The sequence below is a fragment of the Orcinus orca genome, chromosome 1 (assembly GCF_937001465.1).
Source record: "Orcinus orca chromosome 1, mOrcOrc1.1, whole genome shotgun sequence".
NCBI lineage: Eukaryota > Metazoa > Chordata > Mammalia > Artiodactyla > Delphinidae > Orcinus > Orcinus orca.
In genome coordinates, this window is record NC_064559.1 from 97,144,759 (window position 1) to 97,163,701 (window position 18,943).

Below are 18,943 nucleotides of genomic sequence, written 5' to 3' on the forward strand. Positions count from 1 at the left end.
TCTCTCTGAAATGAGGTTTCTAGATTCAGAACTCAACTGAAATACTGTGTAAAAGTTCTTGGTGGCCCTGTCACCAGATCCAGGGACTGCTTATCACAGTTCGTCATCTTCAAGTCTACTTCCTTCTGCTATAATCCCCCTCGAAACTCTCACTTTTATCATTTTCTTGACATGCACTTTATTAGTGAGCCCTTTGTTCCTAGAGTTTAAGTGGTGGATATCCTTACTGATAGGGACCCAGAGCATGACTCTTTCCTGGCTGTTCTCTTCCCCTTCCTAACATCACTATGATGTGTGTGTGGTGAGCATTTGCTTGGAAGTCTTCATGCACAGGGGAAGTTTGCTCCATCTTGATCATGTTCACATGTATAAGCCCCAAAGAGACAAAAGTAGTTATCTTTCTTTCTGTGCCAGGGCCATACGCGTGAGCTTGTTGGTCACAAGGGGGGAATTGGACTCACTTTCTCAGTTCAGCTGTCATTGTCCCTGCTGTGAAGTCCAGTTGCTGATGGGAATTTTCCCCTTGATGACTGCTTCCTTTTATTGCTTTAGGGCACTGATATAGTAGAATGCAGAGAAAGAACTTCACAGAAGTGGCAGAATTCATCTTCCTGGGTTTCTCTGTCTTTGGAACGCACCAGATAACCCTCTTTGTGGTTTTCCTTACCATCTCCATTTTCACTCTGGCTGGGAACATCATCATTGTGACCATCATTTGTGTTGATCTTCACCACCACATACCCATGTACTTCTTCCTGAACATGCTGGCTAGTTCTGAGACCGTGTACACATTGGTCATCATCCCACGAGTGCTTTCTGGTCTTATTTTTCATAACCAGCCTATCTCCTTGTAAGGCTGTGCAACCCAGATGTTCTTTTCTGTCATCTTGGCCACTAATAATTGCTTCTTGATCACATCTATGGGCTATGACTGCTATGTGGCCAACTGCAAGCCCCTGAGGTACACAGTCCTCATGAACAAAGGAGTGTGTGCTAGGTTAGTCTGTGTGTCCTTTGGCACTGGTCTGGTTATGGCAGTTCTCCATATAATGGCCATGTTCCATTTGCCCTTCTGTGGCATTTACCCAGTCATGAAACTTTCTAGCATTGATACCACTATCAATGAGATTATCAATTATGGTGTAAGTTCATATGTGATTTTTGTTCCTGTGGGCCTGTTCTTCACCTCCTATATCCTCATTATCTCTTCCATCCTTAAGATACTGTCAACCAAGGGCTGGAAGAAGACCTTTGCCACATGTGCCTCCCACCTCACTGTGGTCATGGTCCACTATGGCTGTGTCTCCATTGCCTACCTCAAGCCCAAGTCAGAAAATGCAACAGAAAAAGATCTTCTTCTCTCTGTGACCTACACCATCATCACTCCTCTGCTGAACCCTGTTGTTTACAGTCTGAGGAGCAACGAGGTCAAGGATGCCCTATGCAGAGCTGTGGGCAGAAACATTTCTTAACAGATTGAATTGTTTTGTCAGGAGACCTTTTGTCCAGTGTAATGTGTGTCTACTCACAAGCATGCCATGATTCACAAGTTCATCAAATACAATGTTTGTGGAGAATAATGTCAAAGAGTTGAAATGCTTTTCCTTCTCATGCTCTAAGGGAAAAGCAGAAAGCAAGGTTTTTGCTCTGTCAAATTTTGTTACCAGATACAAGAATCATTCCAAGCCAGATTAAGACTACTTGTTTCTGTGCCTGAGGAGTTCTGCTTGCAAACCTCTTTTGGCCCTCACTTTACCTGGCTCCTCTCAGACAGTCAAATCCTTGACCTAGTCTGGTAAGGAGAAGTGGAGAAAAGGCAGTTGGAACAGATGTGAAAGAGGTCTTAGGAAATGAAGCTGCAGAGACAGCCTGAGGATGGCTTTCATTCTCAGAAGCTAAATCACTTACCCCGTGACAGTCATTTCAGAAACAATTTTCTTAATTCTTGCTGATTGAAGAATGAACAGCCTCAGCAAAAAGGGTCATTTCTTTCATTATCCAGCCATGTTAGCTCCTTAGCTAATATTCATTTCTGTGTGTCTCCCTTCCTTCTTTGCAATCAAGGCAAAAATCTCTGTCATTCCTAGAGGCTAAGCCGGGAGAGAATGTATTGGTGGCTGTTCTCTGTAACTGCACTTTTATCCAGATGTACTTGTTATAAACACACTTCTTTTTTCAACCTATGGAAGCCTTTCAGATTTAAAACTTCTATGTAGTAACTGCAGTGGCATTGAAGTAGTTTTCTCAGATACTGGCTATTCTGATTGCAGAGTCTAAGGCAAATGTCATTGAATTCCCTTCTATCAGCAACAGTGCAAACTTATCCTTCTCCCAATACAATGTATATCAAAATAAGCATATTCATGCTACGTTATTTTATATCCTCAATGAGGAAGGTTGTGGGAATATTTTTTAATAAACTTTTCTTTTTGTAAATTTATTTATTTTTGGCTGCGTTGGGTCTTCGTTGTTGTACGCGGGCTTTCTCTACTAGGTGTGAGCGGGGGCTACTCTTCGTTTTGGTGCATGGGCTTCTCATTGTGGTGGCTTCTCTTGTTGCAGAGCACAGGATCTAGAGTGCAAGCTTCAATAGTTGTAGCATGTGGGCTCAGTAGTTGTGGCTTGCAGGCTCTAGAGCGCAGGCTTAGTAGTTGTGGCGCGTGGGCTTAGTTGCTCAGCGGCATGTGGGATCTTCTTGGACCAGGGCTCAAAACTGTGTCCCCTGCCTTGACAGGTGGATTCTTAACCACTGCACCACCAGGGAAGTCCATGTGGGAATATTTTTTTGTGGATCTTACTACTAGTTTATCTCTGCTCTGAGACAGAGCTGGAAGATACCAAGAGACACTGATATGGCAACATGTCTTTTCACACACTTCCATTGTGATTCCATCCCCAGGGTAGTTCCTGTCCCTTACTTTCCAGTTTTATTTTTCTGTTCTGAGCCACAGAAATAGTATTGTTGCATCTTCTAGGTGACCTGTAATTTACTCTCTGTTCCACAGATCCTGATGTGAGGAGGTCAACAGGGCTGGGGTTCTTTGTCCAGTGTCCCTCGTTGCAGGCTCTCACAGTTGCGTGACATCATAGCTGATGTCAGAGTCTCCGTGATAAACATCGCTGGGTATCCCTCTAGGAGAGGTATCTCAACCTGAGCTTCATAGTGCCTTGAGGAGTAGTGTTTGGAAGGGCTTAGAGGGGTTTTGAACTTTATGGAATTATTTACTAGATTTTGTGCACAAGTATGAATGTGTCATTTCCATCATATTCTCAAAGAATTTTCTCTGGTATAAGTATTTCTTCCCTCAAATCCTAGCAGAAATATACCACAGAATCCAATTTTCTTCTTTTATAGATCATTTGCTTCCATAATTTCCTTAAACTCTCTTAGAGAAGCACTCTTTGACCCTGTACACTTTTGCCTATGTGGGCACTGCTATTTTTCATTAAGTTGGGGAAATAGAAGGTGTGTGTGGTTCTCAGCTGGGAGGCTGAGGGATAATGGGGGGTGGAGAGATATCAGAAGGCACATGTGGTCTTCTGTGTTGAAAGTTTTCTGGCCTTCTCCCATTCCATCCCCTCCATTTCCTAAGCATTTAAACATCATTCTTGCCCTTCCCCCTCACACCTGATGCATGAGTGAATTGCCCACTAATGTTAGTTGCTTTACACACTTTGCATGACTTTAGACTCACTGGAGAAAGCAGCTCCTACAGGAGAAGTGCAACAAATAGTACAAAAGTGGGTAGGCCTATGTGGTCTCATATCCTTCCAGTATGATGAATCAGGAACAGTGAATCATTTTATTGCTCTCTCCTGTAATTATGCATGTTACTTAGATTGCTGGTTAATGTGGGGGCTATCTTCATTATCTTCTTTCTTTTTGTTATAATTCTCTAATGTCTCACTCTACCCATATTTCTTCATCTTGCTTCTCTTGTGCATTGCAAACACCTCTTTTCTTTTAGCACTTTTTTTTGTTTATCTCTTCTGTGCATCAGAAAAATAACCATAATGTCAGTTATTTATTCAGTCTATGTGTATTTCTCAAGCACTGTGCGTTAAGCAGTTAACTAGCTGTGGGGTTACAGTAACGAGTAATGCAGGGACTCTGTTTCAAGTTATTCACAGTCTGATGGGGAAGACAGACAAAATAGCAAAGAATACCAAAACTTGCTATAGGCATACGTACAGGATTGTTGTTTGGGGTCAGGAGTGTTGTGCAAAAAAGAGAACTGGTCAAATCTATTTAGAAGGTCAGAAAATAATTCAGAGAGGTGATATTTAATTAACTTTTTGTGGCATTGGGTCAATTGAAGTCTGGGGGAGGGATGAGGGAGGACAGTCAAGGGAAAGAAAAGAGCCTGAGCAGAGACACACAGGCCTGAAAAAACTAGATGTACTAGCAGGTGGGTATTATTCATCTCTGTATGCCCATTGCTGTATTGAATATTAGCTTGACAAATAATAGGTACTTAATAAACCTTTGGAAAGATGAATGTGTGAACAAATATTAAGTATAAGGTCTTGTCCAGGAATTTCCAGCTTTGTTTGGATAGACATATCATATCATATTCCCTCTGCCTGCCATATAGACTTCCCTCACCTAAAGTAAACTAACAGAAAATGACAAAGTAGAGGTGACAACCTTGGGAGCATAGTTGAAATTACTTTTCCCCATTGCAGGATTGCCTATAAGCAGTTCTCACTTGTTCCATAAGCTCAGTTGACATTCATGCATTTTTGTTAATTAGTCACTTAAAACTGGGCTGGAGGAAAAATATCCTTCTTTGGAAGGAAACTGGATTAATACTAGGTTAGTATGTTTTAGCCATAACCAGAAAAATAACAGACTTGAAACTGATTGTTTGATAGCTTGACATATAAAACCAAGAGTTAAGATAGTTTAATACTTAATCTTTTAGAAAAGAAAATGTGAAACAGACTATTACGGATCTTAAACATTCTGAAATAGGATTTTCACAGTGTTGACTTTGTAGCTTCTCTAGAGAAAAACCAGTTTCACCTGATATCCTTTCACACTCCCTACTTGCAATGCATGATGGATTAGAGAATATAGTTGCAGCCCTACCAACAATAAGTAGAATAAAACATTTTCTTAATGAGTATAAATGTTTCCAGGTGGAGAGAGGAGGGAGGTAGGCAGGAGGGATAATATTAAGCCATATTAAGACAGGAAGTAAGTGACCCACAGGGCTTAATTTTAAAAAAGGCATATTTAAAAGGTGCAAGATCCCAGATCAGTTTTGATGCTGTTGCTGAATGAAGTATGCACACATGTGTGGTAGCGTGTGTGTTCGTGCGTGTGTGTGTAAGTATGCATGTATATTTTTGTGAGGGGAGAGATAACATTTGGGAGTTTTAGATGTGATGAATGCCATGGTCAAAGGTATTGATAATAATGCTTTATTTGAATTATTTTATAACTATCTCTAATATTTATGTAACTCTTTTTTTTTTTTTTTTTTTTTTTTTGCGGTACGCGGGCCTCTCACTGCTGTGGTCTCTCCCGTTGCGGAGCACAGGCTCCGGACGCGCAGGCTCAGCGGCCGTGGCTCACGGGCCCAGCCGCTCCGCGGCACGTGGGATCCTCCCGGACCGGGGCACAAACCCGCGTCCCCTGCATCGGCAGGCGGACTCCCAACCACTGCGCCACCAGGGAAGCCCTTTATGTAACTCTTTACAGTTCACAAAGGTCTTTCACATTCATGACCTCATTTTATACTAACAGCACTGTGTAAGATAAATATTGCTACCTCATTTTCAGAGAAATACACTGGGGACGTTCCTAAGGGCACATACACAATTAGAGATAGAAGTAGGGCTAAAAATGGAGCCTCAGTTACAGATCTATTAATCCTAAATTCCATGCTCTTTCTGTTACTCCATCCATATGTACAAACACACACACAATTTATTCTAATCAGGGAATTTACACGCTCAAACACACAATTTATTCTAATCAGGGAATAGGGTATGATGAATGAGTAAACTTCATGTTTTAGATACTGGAGCTTCATTTCAGTCAGTATTGATAGACTCTTACTGAAATGTTCTGTTTTCATTCCTGCCTTTGTAAACAAAGTATATTGAACCTCATGAATATATTTCTTTCAATGTTTACCATAAGCATTTAAAATTACCTTGTATTGTGGTTCATTGATATTGTCGGTTGAAACTGAGCTTATGTTAGAGTCTTTGAGTTAACAAAGAGTTAAATGACCCACATATTACAGTATTTTGTGAATTTTGTGTTAGCATTGTATGATTTCTGACTTTTTAAATGATTCATTTTGTTACATCAACAAATATGACATGCATATCCACTCTGAGTATCAGGGACTGGGTTAGGCACTAGATGCAGAGATAAGACCTGAGCCTTGCTCTTGAGTAGCTCACAGTCTGCTTGCAGCCGATTTCAGTAGAGTGCGATTAGTGCTATACACAGAGTACCGTGTAACCCCAAAGAAGAAAATGACATGACTCAGTTGGTGACTTCCTCCGTTCATGTATTGGAAGATTCAGGTCAAGGTGAATGAATTTAGCAAGTCCAAACAGTGTGCTGTAGGGAGACTTCCTGACATTGTGCCTACTCAAAGATGGCAAGTGCACCAAGATTAATGAATCCCAGTATTTCTATAATGTATCCTCCACAATGCCCAGTATACAGTTAAATGCTCAACATTGGAATAAACAGAAAAATATGACCCATAATCAAGAGAAAGATAGTCTGCATAAGTTAACCTTAAGATGGCCCAAATTAGTAGTCACAGACTTAAAAGCAGGTAGTATACATAGGTTCAAAGATTTACAGGAAACCATGCTCTTAATGAACAAACAGATGTGGAATCTCAGTTAAGAAATGAGAGCTGTAATAAGAAAGAAATAGAATTTATAGAACTGAAAGTTAAAATATTTGAAATGAAATATTTACTAATCTTCTTAACAGAAAATTGTAATTGGTAAAAGACAGGGTCAATTAACTTGAAGATCAAATTCAATAATTTCTATTGATCTAAGAACAGAAAATAAATGAATGAAAAATCTCAATGATTCATGCAACAATACAAGAATTCTAATGTCCATGTAATTGGAGTCTCAGAGAGTGGAATGTGTCACAAAAATATCCAGAGATTCATTGGCCAAATTAGTGGGAAATATAAACTTACAGATCCAAGAATCTCAGTGAATCCCAAACAGGATAAATAAAAAGAATCAAATCTATGTACATCAGAGCTGAATCTTTAAATACCAAACATAAAGAAATCTTGAGGGCTTCCCTTGTGGCACAGTGGTTGGGAATCAACCTGCCAATGCAGGTGACACAGGTTCGAGCCCTGGTCCGGGAAGATCCCACATGCTGCGGAGCAACTAAGCCTGTGTGCCACAACTACTTAGCCTGTGTTCTAGAGCCCATGAGCCACAACTACTGAGTCCATGTGCCACAACTATTGAAGCCCATGCACCTAGAGCCCATGCTCCACAACAAGACAGGCCACCACAATGAGAAGACTGTGCACCACAACAAAGAGCAGCCCCCGCTCACTGCAACTAGAGAAAGCCCACGGGCAGCAACGAAGATGCAACGCAACCAAAAATTAATTAATTAATTAATTAATTTTTTAAAAAAAGAAATCTTGAAAGTCACCAGGTTAAAGTGGTAAATTACATATAAGGGAACAATGATAATAATTTCAGTGACTTCTAATTGAAAGCAATAGAGACCAGAAAACAGTTGAGTGACATTTTTAGTGTTAAGTCAGAATTCTATATCCAGTAAAAAGTATCATTCAAAAATTACATATATATGTGAAATAAAGATATTTTCAGGTAAGTGAAAATTGAGATAATTATACACTACCAGAAATGCTAAAGGAACTTCTTAAGACTGAAGGTATATGACACCAGATGCAAACTATAGATATATAAAGAGGAATGAAGATCACTGTGGATATATAAAGAGGAATGAAGATATGTTAATATGTGAGTAAACAAAGGTATCTTGTTTTTCTTTCAGTTGTTTTAAAGAATATATTATAATTTAAAGAAAATATTATGATGTAGTATTGTGAGGCTTATAACATATATAGATGTCATATACATGACAACTATAGCATAAAGAAAGAGGTAAATATAACTATATTGTTATAAGATGCCTTTGTTTAACAAGAAGTGGTACAATTTTAACTAAGAAAGATTGTAATAAGTTAAGAATGCATACCCATAGAACAATAATGAAAAGAATAATGCAATGAGGTATACCTATGAAGGCAGTACAGAAATAAAATAGAATACTAAAAATATTTAAGTATTTTAATATTTAAGAAGTATATTAATATTTAAGAAGGAATAAAGGAACAGAGGAACAGCTAACAAATGAGACAAATAGAAAAAATAGTAAAAGAATAGACTGAAATTCAATGGTATTAAGAACTGTATTCAACCAAGGTATATGATTGACCCTTCAGTGACGTGGAGGTTAAAGGTGCTCACAACACGCCCCTACTACCCCTGTCCCAACAGTCGAAAATCCACATATAACTTTACAGTTGACACTTTGTATCTGTGGTTCTACATTTGTGAATTCAACCAACCTCAGATTGTAAACATAGTAATATATGTATTGAAAAAAATTCATCTATAAGTATACCTGTGCATTTCAAACCTGTGTTCAAGGGTCAACTGTACTAAACATGTCAGTGAAAAGGTAGATGTTGTCAGAATGGATAAAAACAAGCAAGACTCAACTATACACTATTTAAAAGAGAAATTTGACAAAAATACACAGATAAATTGAAAGAAAAAGTGTAGGGAAAGATATACCATGCGAACTCTAATTGTACTGAAGGGGTTATATCTCCTAGAACTTCTTTAGCAATTTCTGGTAATGTAGAAATTATCCCAATTTTCACTTATCTTAAAATGCCTTTACTTTCACCTTCATTTTTCATTAATATCAGACAAAGTAGACTTCAAAGCAAGAAATATTATCATAAATAAAATAGGGATATTTTATTAAAATAAAAAGCTAATTCATCAGTAAGACATGACAATCTTAAATATACATGCTCCTAGTAATAGAGTTCTAAAATAAATAAAACAAAAACAAAGTTAAAGAGAGAAATAGATAAATTTACAATTCTGATTGGGAATTTCAATACTCGCTTAGCAATTGATTGAATGAGTAGACAGTAAATAAGCATATAAAACAGCTGTTCCACGTTTTAGTATGTTTGACCTTTTGATATTTATAGAACCTTCCAACCAACAACAGCAGAATACACTCATTTTTCAAGTACACATGGAAGCTAGAGTGGACATATGAATCATAAGACTCAATATGTTTATAAGGATTGGAATCATAAAAAGTATGTTCTCTGACCATAGTGGAATTCAATTCTAAATCAAACAAAAAAAATCTGGGAAAAACATTTAGAAATTAACACACAGCCTAAAAACTGATGGGTTAAAGAATAGATTATAAGGGAAATTGGAAAATATTTGGAATTGAATAGAAATTAAGACATAAGATATTAAAACTTGTGAGATTCAGCTAAAGCAGTGCTTAGAAAATATGATTACTTAGTGTAAAAAAGAAGTGTTATCAGTCATGGTCCATTCAGGAGATAGAAATCACACAGCAATTTGCATAATGAAAGTTTAATATAATGGATTAATTGTAACATGGGATTACTGTTGGTTCAGTGATGTGTGGGGTCACAAATGGCCAGGTGACCGTCTCACCTTCTAATTAAATTTAATTATTTCTGTCCCATTCCCTGGTTAGAAATATTTTGCCCATGAGAACTAAGACCAGTGGAGCTAAGGATGCTGGGACAGGAAGAAAAATCCTGCAAGTGAGTTATTAGGTGAAATGGGAGTAAAAGGAGCCATTACCACTTCCACCCCTTAACTCCTGGACCCATGAATTCTGACTATATAATTGTCCGATTCAGAACATACACTGATTTAAAATAGAACGCTATCATTTTAAGATATCTCAAAACTGGTGGAGTAACTGAGTCATTAGTAAGCCATTCATCTTTCAAATACATCAGCTATTTCTGGATAATGGAATATACGGTAAGACTAGTTAATTCCATAAGCATGAGTCCATGGCTGTACTTCCTGTATTGTGAAATGAATTCCTTTACCAGATGCAATGCTACAGGGAATGCCATGATGGTGGTTAAGGCATTCTGAGTGTCCACATGCAGTAGGACTGAAAGAAAGCATTATGGGTAGGGAAAGCAAATCCATTTTCAGAATTTGTGTCTATTTCAGCAAAGACAGATTTCTGCCCCTTCCATGATGAAAGAGGTCCATTATCATTAACCTGCCACCAGGCTGTTTCTTAACAAGAAATGATGTCATATTTAAGGGTTATTATTGGTTGCTGCTTTTGGCAGATTGGGTGCTCAACAATGATGTTATCCAGGTCAGCTTTGATAAGGGGAAGTCCATATTGTTGAGCCTAAGTATAGGTTTCATCTCTGCTAACATGGCCATTTTGTTCATGGGAGCCTTTGAACAAACACTAAGGTAGCTGGGGAGAAAGGCTGATTGAAATCTACAGTGCATGTCATTTTGTCCATCTGACCCCTATAAGCCATCATTTTGATTGATGAGCCATAGTGATATTTTGGGTACCAAAATGTTAGCATAAATTTTGGGCCAGTGTCAAGTAATCCTTGAAAGGTCTTGGTATTTCCTATTACTTGGTGAAGTCACTCTAGTATATGGGTATATGTCCCTTTGGGGGAAGGTTTGGTGGAAGATTTACAGTGTGTGTTTTTATTAATGATGCAGGGTACTTCCTCAAGGAGACTTGGCCTCCCTTTCAGTAAAGGGGCTCTTGATCTTTGAATTGACATAGGTTTGGAAACTGGTTGATAGACTGTGATGCTCCACTGTGTTGACTCAAATCAGGTAATAGGTGTAGTGTTAGCTCTGGTCTCACACACAGTGGATCAGTTGGTTCAGGGACCTACCCGGTCATTATTTCCTCAGTTCTCTAATATAAAATTAGAATAGACATGCTCAGTAACTGGTAGAATTCCCCACAGTGGCTCCCTGACATACAGGCCATGTGGTAGGAAGTGTTAAGTGGAAGCCCCTAGAATTTCCTCCCCCTCTCAAGATAGTAAATGAGAAGCAGTATCACATTACTGTGGGAATTGTAGAGATGAATGGTACCATAAACGACTTGAAAAAGCAGGGGTGATGATACCTATCACATCCCTATTTAATTCCTCCAGTTTGGCCTGTGAATAAGTCAGATGTGTATTGGAAAATGACTGTGGGCTATTGTAAACTTAATCAGATTGTGATGCCAGTTGCTGTTACTGTCCCAGATGTAGTGTTGTTACTGGAGCAAATCCACATAGCATGTCACACTTGGTAAGTAGCTATTGACCTGGATAACTTTTTCTCCATACAAATTTTAAGTATAATCAGAAGCAGTTGCTTTTACCTGGCAGTGCCAGTAGTGTATTTTCAGTCTCGTTTTAGGGCTATGACAATTCTACTGCTCCCTGTCATAATATAGACCACAGAAATCTTGTTTGTCATGACATTTCATAGAATATCACATGTACTAGTGTATTGATGACATTGTGCAAATTGGATCTTTTGAACAGAAAGTAGCAATTACTTTGTTACCTTCATAATTATGAGAAGGTAAGTTATAATTCTATATCAGTCAAGGCCCAATTAGACAAATGTCACTCAGTAATTTGAATAGGGAGTTTAATATAAAGAATTAGTAGCTATAACAAGGAACTGGAGCAATAAGATATTGGATAGTAATTAAGATAATTCTAAAGAATAGCAGATATAAGGAACAGATACTATCCCTAGGGCTAAGATAGGGTATTGTGGGAAATAAATTTTCTCTAGATTTTTTTAGTGATCCTATAAAAACCTCAGTTTCCTGAGTCATGGAAATGCATACACTATCAGAGTAGAAGGTTTGCTTTCATTTCTCCTAGGAACATTTTACTCCTTACAATGAGGATTAGGTCTGACACCATTTGTTTCTTTGATGGTGGAGCTAATTGCTTCCATACAATAAGCTTCTCTTATCTCCCCAAGAGCCATAAGGTTACATTTCTGGTAAGGCACCTAAGTTGTAGCATTATCTCTCTGCTTGTTTACATTTTAAAAGGGGTGGAACCTGGAGCCATGAAGAAATTTCTAGGTTGTAAAAGCCATAGACACTCTACTATCTTCTTCCTGGAAAGGTTTATTTGCATAACAAAAGATTAGAGTAAGGATTCTTTGCATCCTGTCTCCAAGGAGACTCTCTCAGAAGGAGAGAGAGAAAAATAATCTCTTTCCTCTGTATAAATGAAGACATTTATATTTCTCCATCTCTTGCATACAGAATGGTCCTGCCACTTGTGTAGGATACATTTTCCATCTGGTTCTTATCATATCACTTTGCAGGGTTGCAAATGTGGAGAGACTAATGATCCAATGTCATTCTGACTGTTGATTGTGTGGTGAGCATAATAAGAAATCTGCTCTGATTCAGAAACCTCATGTGTGCATTCAAGAAAATTTAATAAAGATGAATGTTAAAAACTCAACAAACACCTGAGGAAGAGACAACCCTTCCTGCATAAGGACTAATATCCAGACCTTATTGGAGAGGGCACAGCATCAACCCACTGTATGACAGAGACATTGCAATGTGCCATGCTGGGAGAACTTGGTGGAAATCCACACTTTGGAATGTGCCAGAAATCTGCCCTCTAGTGTACTGGGGAAAGCTATTCTGAAGGTAGTATCTTGCTGGAAACACTTTATTATGCAAAGAAGGATGCTGAGGAAAATTACTTATTTTGGGGTGCTATTGATTGCCATGCACTGCAGAGCTGGATGTTGGAATATCTGCCCATGTTGCAGGAACTTGCTGCTGGTGAAGCCAAGTCATGCTGAAGAGAACTGCCAAATGGAGCATAATGGAAATGGAAAGTCCCTTCTTCCTGCAGTGTGTCTAATAGTGCTCTGAAATGACAAAGCTTAACATTGTACCAGTTGTCAAGGGCCCAGCTCAGTTTCTTTAGAGCAAGCAATGAAGGCAAATTTGAAGTTGAAGGGCAATAAATTGATAAATGGCACACAAAGAAAAGTGTAACATCAATTAGATATTGCTCCTTCCACTCAGGAGGCAGCAACTACTACGTTATTAGTCCTTTCACCATAAAAAAAAAAAAATAAAGTGGGAAAAACGTATGAATCAATTGTTTTCAGATTTTAGACGATAGGCAGTGAAAGACTGTGATTCTGGAGAGAATAAAAACACAAAAGTTAAGCTCCATGATTGCCCTGAGCTTTTGCTTAGAGGCTCTTTGCAAAACATGGCATAGGGAAGTAGAGTTTAAGGATGAGCTGAGAAGACAAATGTTGAAATTTAGAGATGGCAATATGGCTGAAACTTGTGGGGCAGAGTAGCAGAGAAGAGGAAGCTGCACAAAATAAAACCTGCAGAACTATGCATAAGCATCTCTTGGTCTTTTTCAGAATACTAAGGTATGCGTATGTGGAGCCAGGCATTAGAAGGCTGGCATAGAACCATTATGGGGAAATGTGAGCTAAACAGAGGTTCTGATGTTTACATTTGGCTGTGAGACATTGGTGTTTGACAAACTAGAGCAGAGAAGCTTAACTAAACGTCCTGGGCCCTCAATTGAGACACTAGTAAGACCATACCTAAGGAATAGAGCCACTCTAACTCTAAAGTAAAGACTGAGTCCTGCCCTATCAAACAGAGAGTTCAATCAGGTCAAGCTGAACAGGATCCACAAGTAACCTATACACAACAGAACAATGTTCAATGCTAAAAAATACAGCACACCACACATGAAATTCAAAATCTCCAGCATTCACTAAAAAACTACTAGGTAGGGCTTCCCTGGTGGTGCAGTGGTTGATAGTCTGCCTGCCAATGCAGGGGACACGGGTTCATGCCCCAGTCCAGGAGGATCCCACATGCTGCGGAGTGGCTGGGCCCGTGAGCCATGGCCGCTGAGCCTGCGTGTCCGGAGCCTGTGCTCTGCAATGGGAGAGGCCACAACAATGAGAGGCCCGTGTACCGCAAAACAAAACAAAACAAACAAACAAAAAACTATTAGGTATATGAAGAAGCAGAAAATGTCACTTATAGTCAGAAGAAAATCAGAAGAAGGAGATACATACATGAAAGAGGTGATGGAATTAGCAGGCAAGAATGTTAAAACATTTACAAATATTACATATATATTCAAGGATTAAAAGAAACCATGAATATAATGAGAAGAATGAAAGATATAAAATAACAAATGTGCCTTCTAGACATAAAAGAAACACATTATATGCAAAGAACATTTCACTGGATTAGATTAATAGCAGATTAGGAACTGTAGAAGAAAAGATAATTTAACTTGAAGAAAAAGCAATAGAAATTACCAAGAAAGGGAGACATAAATAAAAGTTCAGAAACACAGTTTCGGGAACCTGTGGAAAAAAATTCAAACAACCCAATATAAAACCAATTAGAATCCCAGAAAGAAAGAGTAGAGAGTGAGGAGTGCAGTAAAAATATTTGGATAAATAACAGCAGTACTATTTTAAAATGATAAAAAATTATAAACCCACATAATAGTGAAGGTCAATAAAGTGCAAGTAAGAGAAACACACACACACACACACACACACACACACACACACAACACATACCAAGACACAGCCAAATCACATTGCTGAAACCAATGAAGAAGAGGAAAACATCTTAAAAGCAGCAAGAGAAAAAAATTATGTATAGAGGAATGTAGAAAAAATTCAGACTTCTTAAAAACAATGCAAGTCAGAAGACAATGGAACAATATCTTTAACAAGCTAAACAAAGAAGTCTACAAACTTAAAATTTCATATTCAGAGAAAATAGATGTTTTGAGTGTTCATGAAACAATGATCAAAGTAGACCATTTTCTGGGCTTTAAAATAAGTCTTAATAAATATAAGTGGATTAAAATTATATAACATATCTTGCACGATCATGATTGAATTAAATTAGAAATAAATAACAAATGAATATGGAAGAATCCACAAATATTAAAAAATTAAACAACATACTTTTGAATATCTCATACATCAAAGAAGAAATCACAGGGGTAATTGGGACATATCTTAAACTGAATGAAAATGCAAGATATAAAAACTTGTGTGATAGAACTAAAGCAGTTCTTAGAGTTTTATAGTTTTGAATGCTTATATTGGTAAAGAAGAAAGGTCCAGATTCAATGATCAGAGCTTCCACTTTAAGAAGCTTAAAAGGGAAGAGGAAATTAAAACTAAATTGAAAAGAAGAAAATAAATAATAAAGATGAAAACCGAAATGAATTAAATAGAAAACAGAATAAAATAAATGAAACCAAAAGCTTTTAAAAAAATAAACAAATTTGATAAACTTCTAGTCAGACTAACCAAGAAAAAAAGTCACAATTAAAAAGGGTAGATTACTACAGATCCTGTATGTATTAAAAGGTAAAGAAAGGAAGATTATGAGAAACTTTGTGTAAATCACTTCAACCACTTACATGAAGTTGATAAAGTCTTTCAAAGTCACAGATGATCAAATTTGACCCAAGAAAAAATAGAAAATATGAGTGGTCCTGCTTTCCCAGCAGGCCCCATGCAGTGCCTGTGCACTCAGTGACCTTTCCAAGTTGTCTGTTGTGAGTTAGGGTGGCCTGAGATGCTGATCCTGGGCCCGAGATGCTTCAAAGCCTTATTAAGAACGTTTGGATCCCCATGATGCCCTACTATACCCAAGTTTACCAGGAGATTTGGGTAGGTATGGGGTTGATGGGCTTCATCTTTTATAAAATCAGGAGTGCTGATGAAAGAAGTAAAGCCTTGAAAGCTTCTGGTCCTGTGCCTGCTCATGGTCATCATTAACCAGCTTTCTTTGAATGGGATGTTGGTCTGTCTATGTTGTAGGCAGGTCACAAACATGGGGCATCATGTTGACTTGTAGCAGTGCTGATGCCCTTGTGCATGAATAAATGTACCTGTGAGACCCACAAAAAGAAAAGAAAAGAAAAGAAATATGAGTGGTCCTATTTTTATTAAATAAATTAAATTAAATTTGATTCTCCCACAAAGAATACTCCAGGCTTCAATGGCATCACTGGTAAATTCTATCAAAGATTTACAGAACTTGTACAAATTCTTCACAAACTTCCAGATTAGGGAGGAAGTGAGAGTGTTTTTCACTTTATGAGGCCAACTTCATTCAAATTCAAAAGCAGACGGTCTTTACACATAACACACATAAAAAGGTAATGAAAGAAAAATATCCCTCATAAACATACTTGCAAAAATCGTTAAGAAAATACTAGTAAATAAAATCTAACAATATGTAAATGGATCATGCACCATGAACAAGTAGGTTTACTGTTGGTAATAAAAGATGGGTATAACATTTGAAAATCAATCAATGAAATTCACCATATTCATAATAAAGGAAAAAAATCATATATGATTAACTTGATTGATTCAGAAAAAAAATAGATAATGTTTAGATTGCATTCATGAAAAAAATCTTGGAAATGTAGAAATTGAAGGGAATTTTCATAACTGACATATTACTGTAATTAATGGTGAAAGACACTGTTTTATCTCTTAGAACAAGAGTAATGCAAATGTACATTTTATCACTTATATTCAATATTGTCCTGTTTCTAACTAGGGCAACAAAGTTAGGAAAAGGAATTAAAGGCATTTTAAAAAGGCATTACAATTGTAAATGAATAAATACAAATTGTCTTTATTCACACATTGTCTGTTTTTGTTTATAGAAAAATTCTACGGCCATACCACTCTGAATGTGCCTGATCTCATCTGTTTATAGAAAAAGCCCAAGAAATTAATAGAAAATGTACTAGAATTAAAAAGTAAATTTAACTAGTTTTCAGAATACAAGACCAACATATACAAATATATTGTATTCTAAATAATAGCAAAAATTAGAAAACAATTTTAAATATCATTAAAAGTCATTAAAAATAATACTTAGTGGGCTTCCCTGGTGGCGCAGTGGTTGAGAGTCCACCTGCCGATGCAGGGGATACGGGTTCATGCCCCGGTCCGGGAAGATCCCACATGCCGCGGAGCAGCTGGGCCCGTGAGCCATGGCCGCTGAGCCTGCGTATCCGGAGCCTGTGCTCCGCAACGGGAGAGACCACAACAGTGAGAGGCCCGCATAGTGCAAAAAATAATAATAATAATACTACTTAGTGATAACTTTTACAAATATGTGAAGACGTCTTCACAGAAAACTATACATTATTGCTGAGAGAAATTAAAGAAAGCATGAATAAGTAAAGATATGTATTATGCACATGGATTGGAAGTTTAATATTGTTAACATGTCAATTCCCCCTAAGTTAGTGTATAAATTCAAACAATCTCAACCAAAATTCCTGCAGGCTTTGTAAGATAGAAGTTGATAAGTCAGTTTAAAATTTATATGTACATGCAAAAGACCTAGAACAGCCAAAACAATTTTTACAAAGAAGAAAGGAGAATAAAGAGATTTACCATAAATCTACATTAAACTAAATGCCATGGCTATGGAATAATAAAATACATATGAATTGTAACAGAATGGAGAATATAGAATTATTAGATCCATGCATATAAACTACTTTTCAACAATAAGGCTGAAGTATTTCAGTACAAAATGATGATTTTAAATATTTTACATTGGGTTATCTTTTTATTTTTGAGTTGTAAGAGTTCTTTATATATTTTGGGTACTAGACCCTTATCAGATATGATTTGAAAATAATTTTTTCCCTTCTGTAGGTTGTCTTTTTTTAAATTAAATTAAATTAAATTAAATTTTTAAAACATCTTTATTGGAGTGTAATTACTTTACAGTGTTGTGTTAGTTTCTATTGTATAACAAATTGAATCAGTTATATGTATACATATATCTCCATATTCCCTGCCTGTTGTGTCTCCCTTCCACCCTCCCTATCCCACCCCGCTAGGTGATCACAAAGCCCTAAGCTGTTCTCCCTGTGCTATGCGGATGCTTCACACTAACTATCTGTTTTACATTTGGTAGTGTATAAAAGTCATTGCTACTCTTTCACTTTGTTCCAGCTTCCCCTTCCCCATGTCCTCAAGTCCATTCCCTACCTCTGTATCTTTATTCCTGTCCTGCCCCTAGGTTCATAAGAACCATTTTTTTTTTAAGATTCCATATATATGTGTTAGCATACAGTATTTGTTTTTCTCTCTCTGACTTATTTCACTCTGTATGACAGACTCTAGGTCCATCCACCTGACTACAAATAACTCAATTTCGTTTCTTTTTATGGCTGAGTAATATTCCACTGTATATATGTGCCACATCTTCTTTAACCATTCATCTGTCGATGGACACTTAGGTTGCTTCCATGTCCTGGCTGTTGTAAATAGAGCTGCAATGAACATTGTGGTACATGTCTCTTTTTGAATTATGTTTTTTTTAGGGTATATACCCAGCAGTGGGATTGCTGGGTCATATGATAGTTCTATTTTTAGTTTTTTAAGGAACCTCCATACTGTTCTCCATAGTGGCTGTATCAATTTACATTCCCACCAACAATGCAAGAGAGTTCCCTTTTCTCCACACCCTCTCCAGCATTTATTGTTTGTAGATTTTTTGATGATGGCCATTCTGACTGGTGTGAGGTGATACCTCATTCTGGTTTTGATTTGCATTTCTCTAACTATTAGTGATGTTGAGCACCCTTTCATGTGTTTGTTGGCAATTTGTACATCTCCTTTGGAGCAATGTCTATTTAGGTCTGCTGCCCATTTTTGGATTGGGTTGTTTGTTTTTTTGATATTGAGCTGCATGAGCTACTTGTATATTTTGGAGATT

At 37.4% G+C, this 18,943-nt stretch overlaps 2 protein-coding genes across 2 annotated transcripts in view; both read left to right on the plus strand.

Moving 5' to 3' along the window:
* Window positions 1-569: 569 nt before the first annotated feature.
* Window positions 570-18,943, plus strand: part of LOC101270990 (olfactory receptor 10J3-like) — a 172,709-nt gene continuing 154,335 nt past the window's right edge. Inside the window, 1 exon segment of the mRNA XM_012538502.3 lies at window positions 570-1,074. Within this exon segment, the coding sequence (XP_012393956.2) occupies window positions 570-1,074 (505 nt within the window).
* LOC101271230 (ATP synthase subunit ATP5MJ, mitochondrial-like) lies at window positions 15,781-16,005 on the plus strand. Its single transcript, XM_033414305.2, has one exon. The coding sequence runs from the start codon at window positions 15,781-15,783 to the stop codon at window positions 15,961-15,963; it is 183 nt and encodes a 60-aa protein (XP_033270196.1). The 3' UTR covers window positions 15,964-16,005.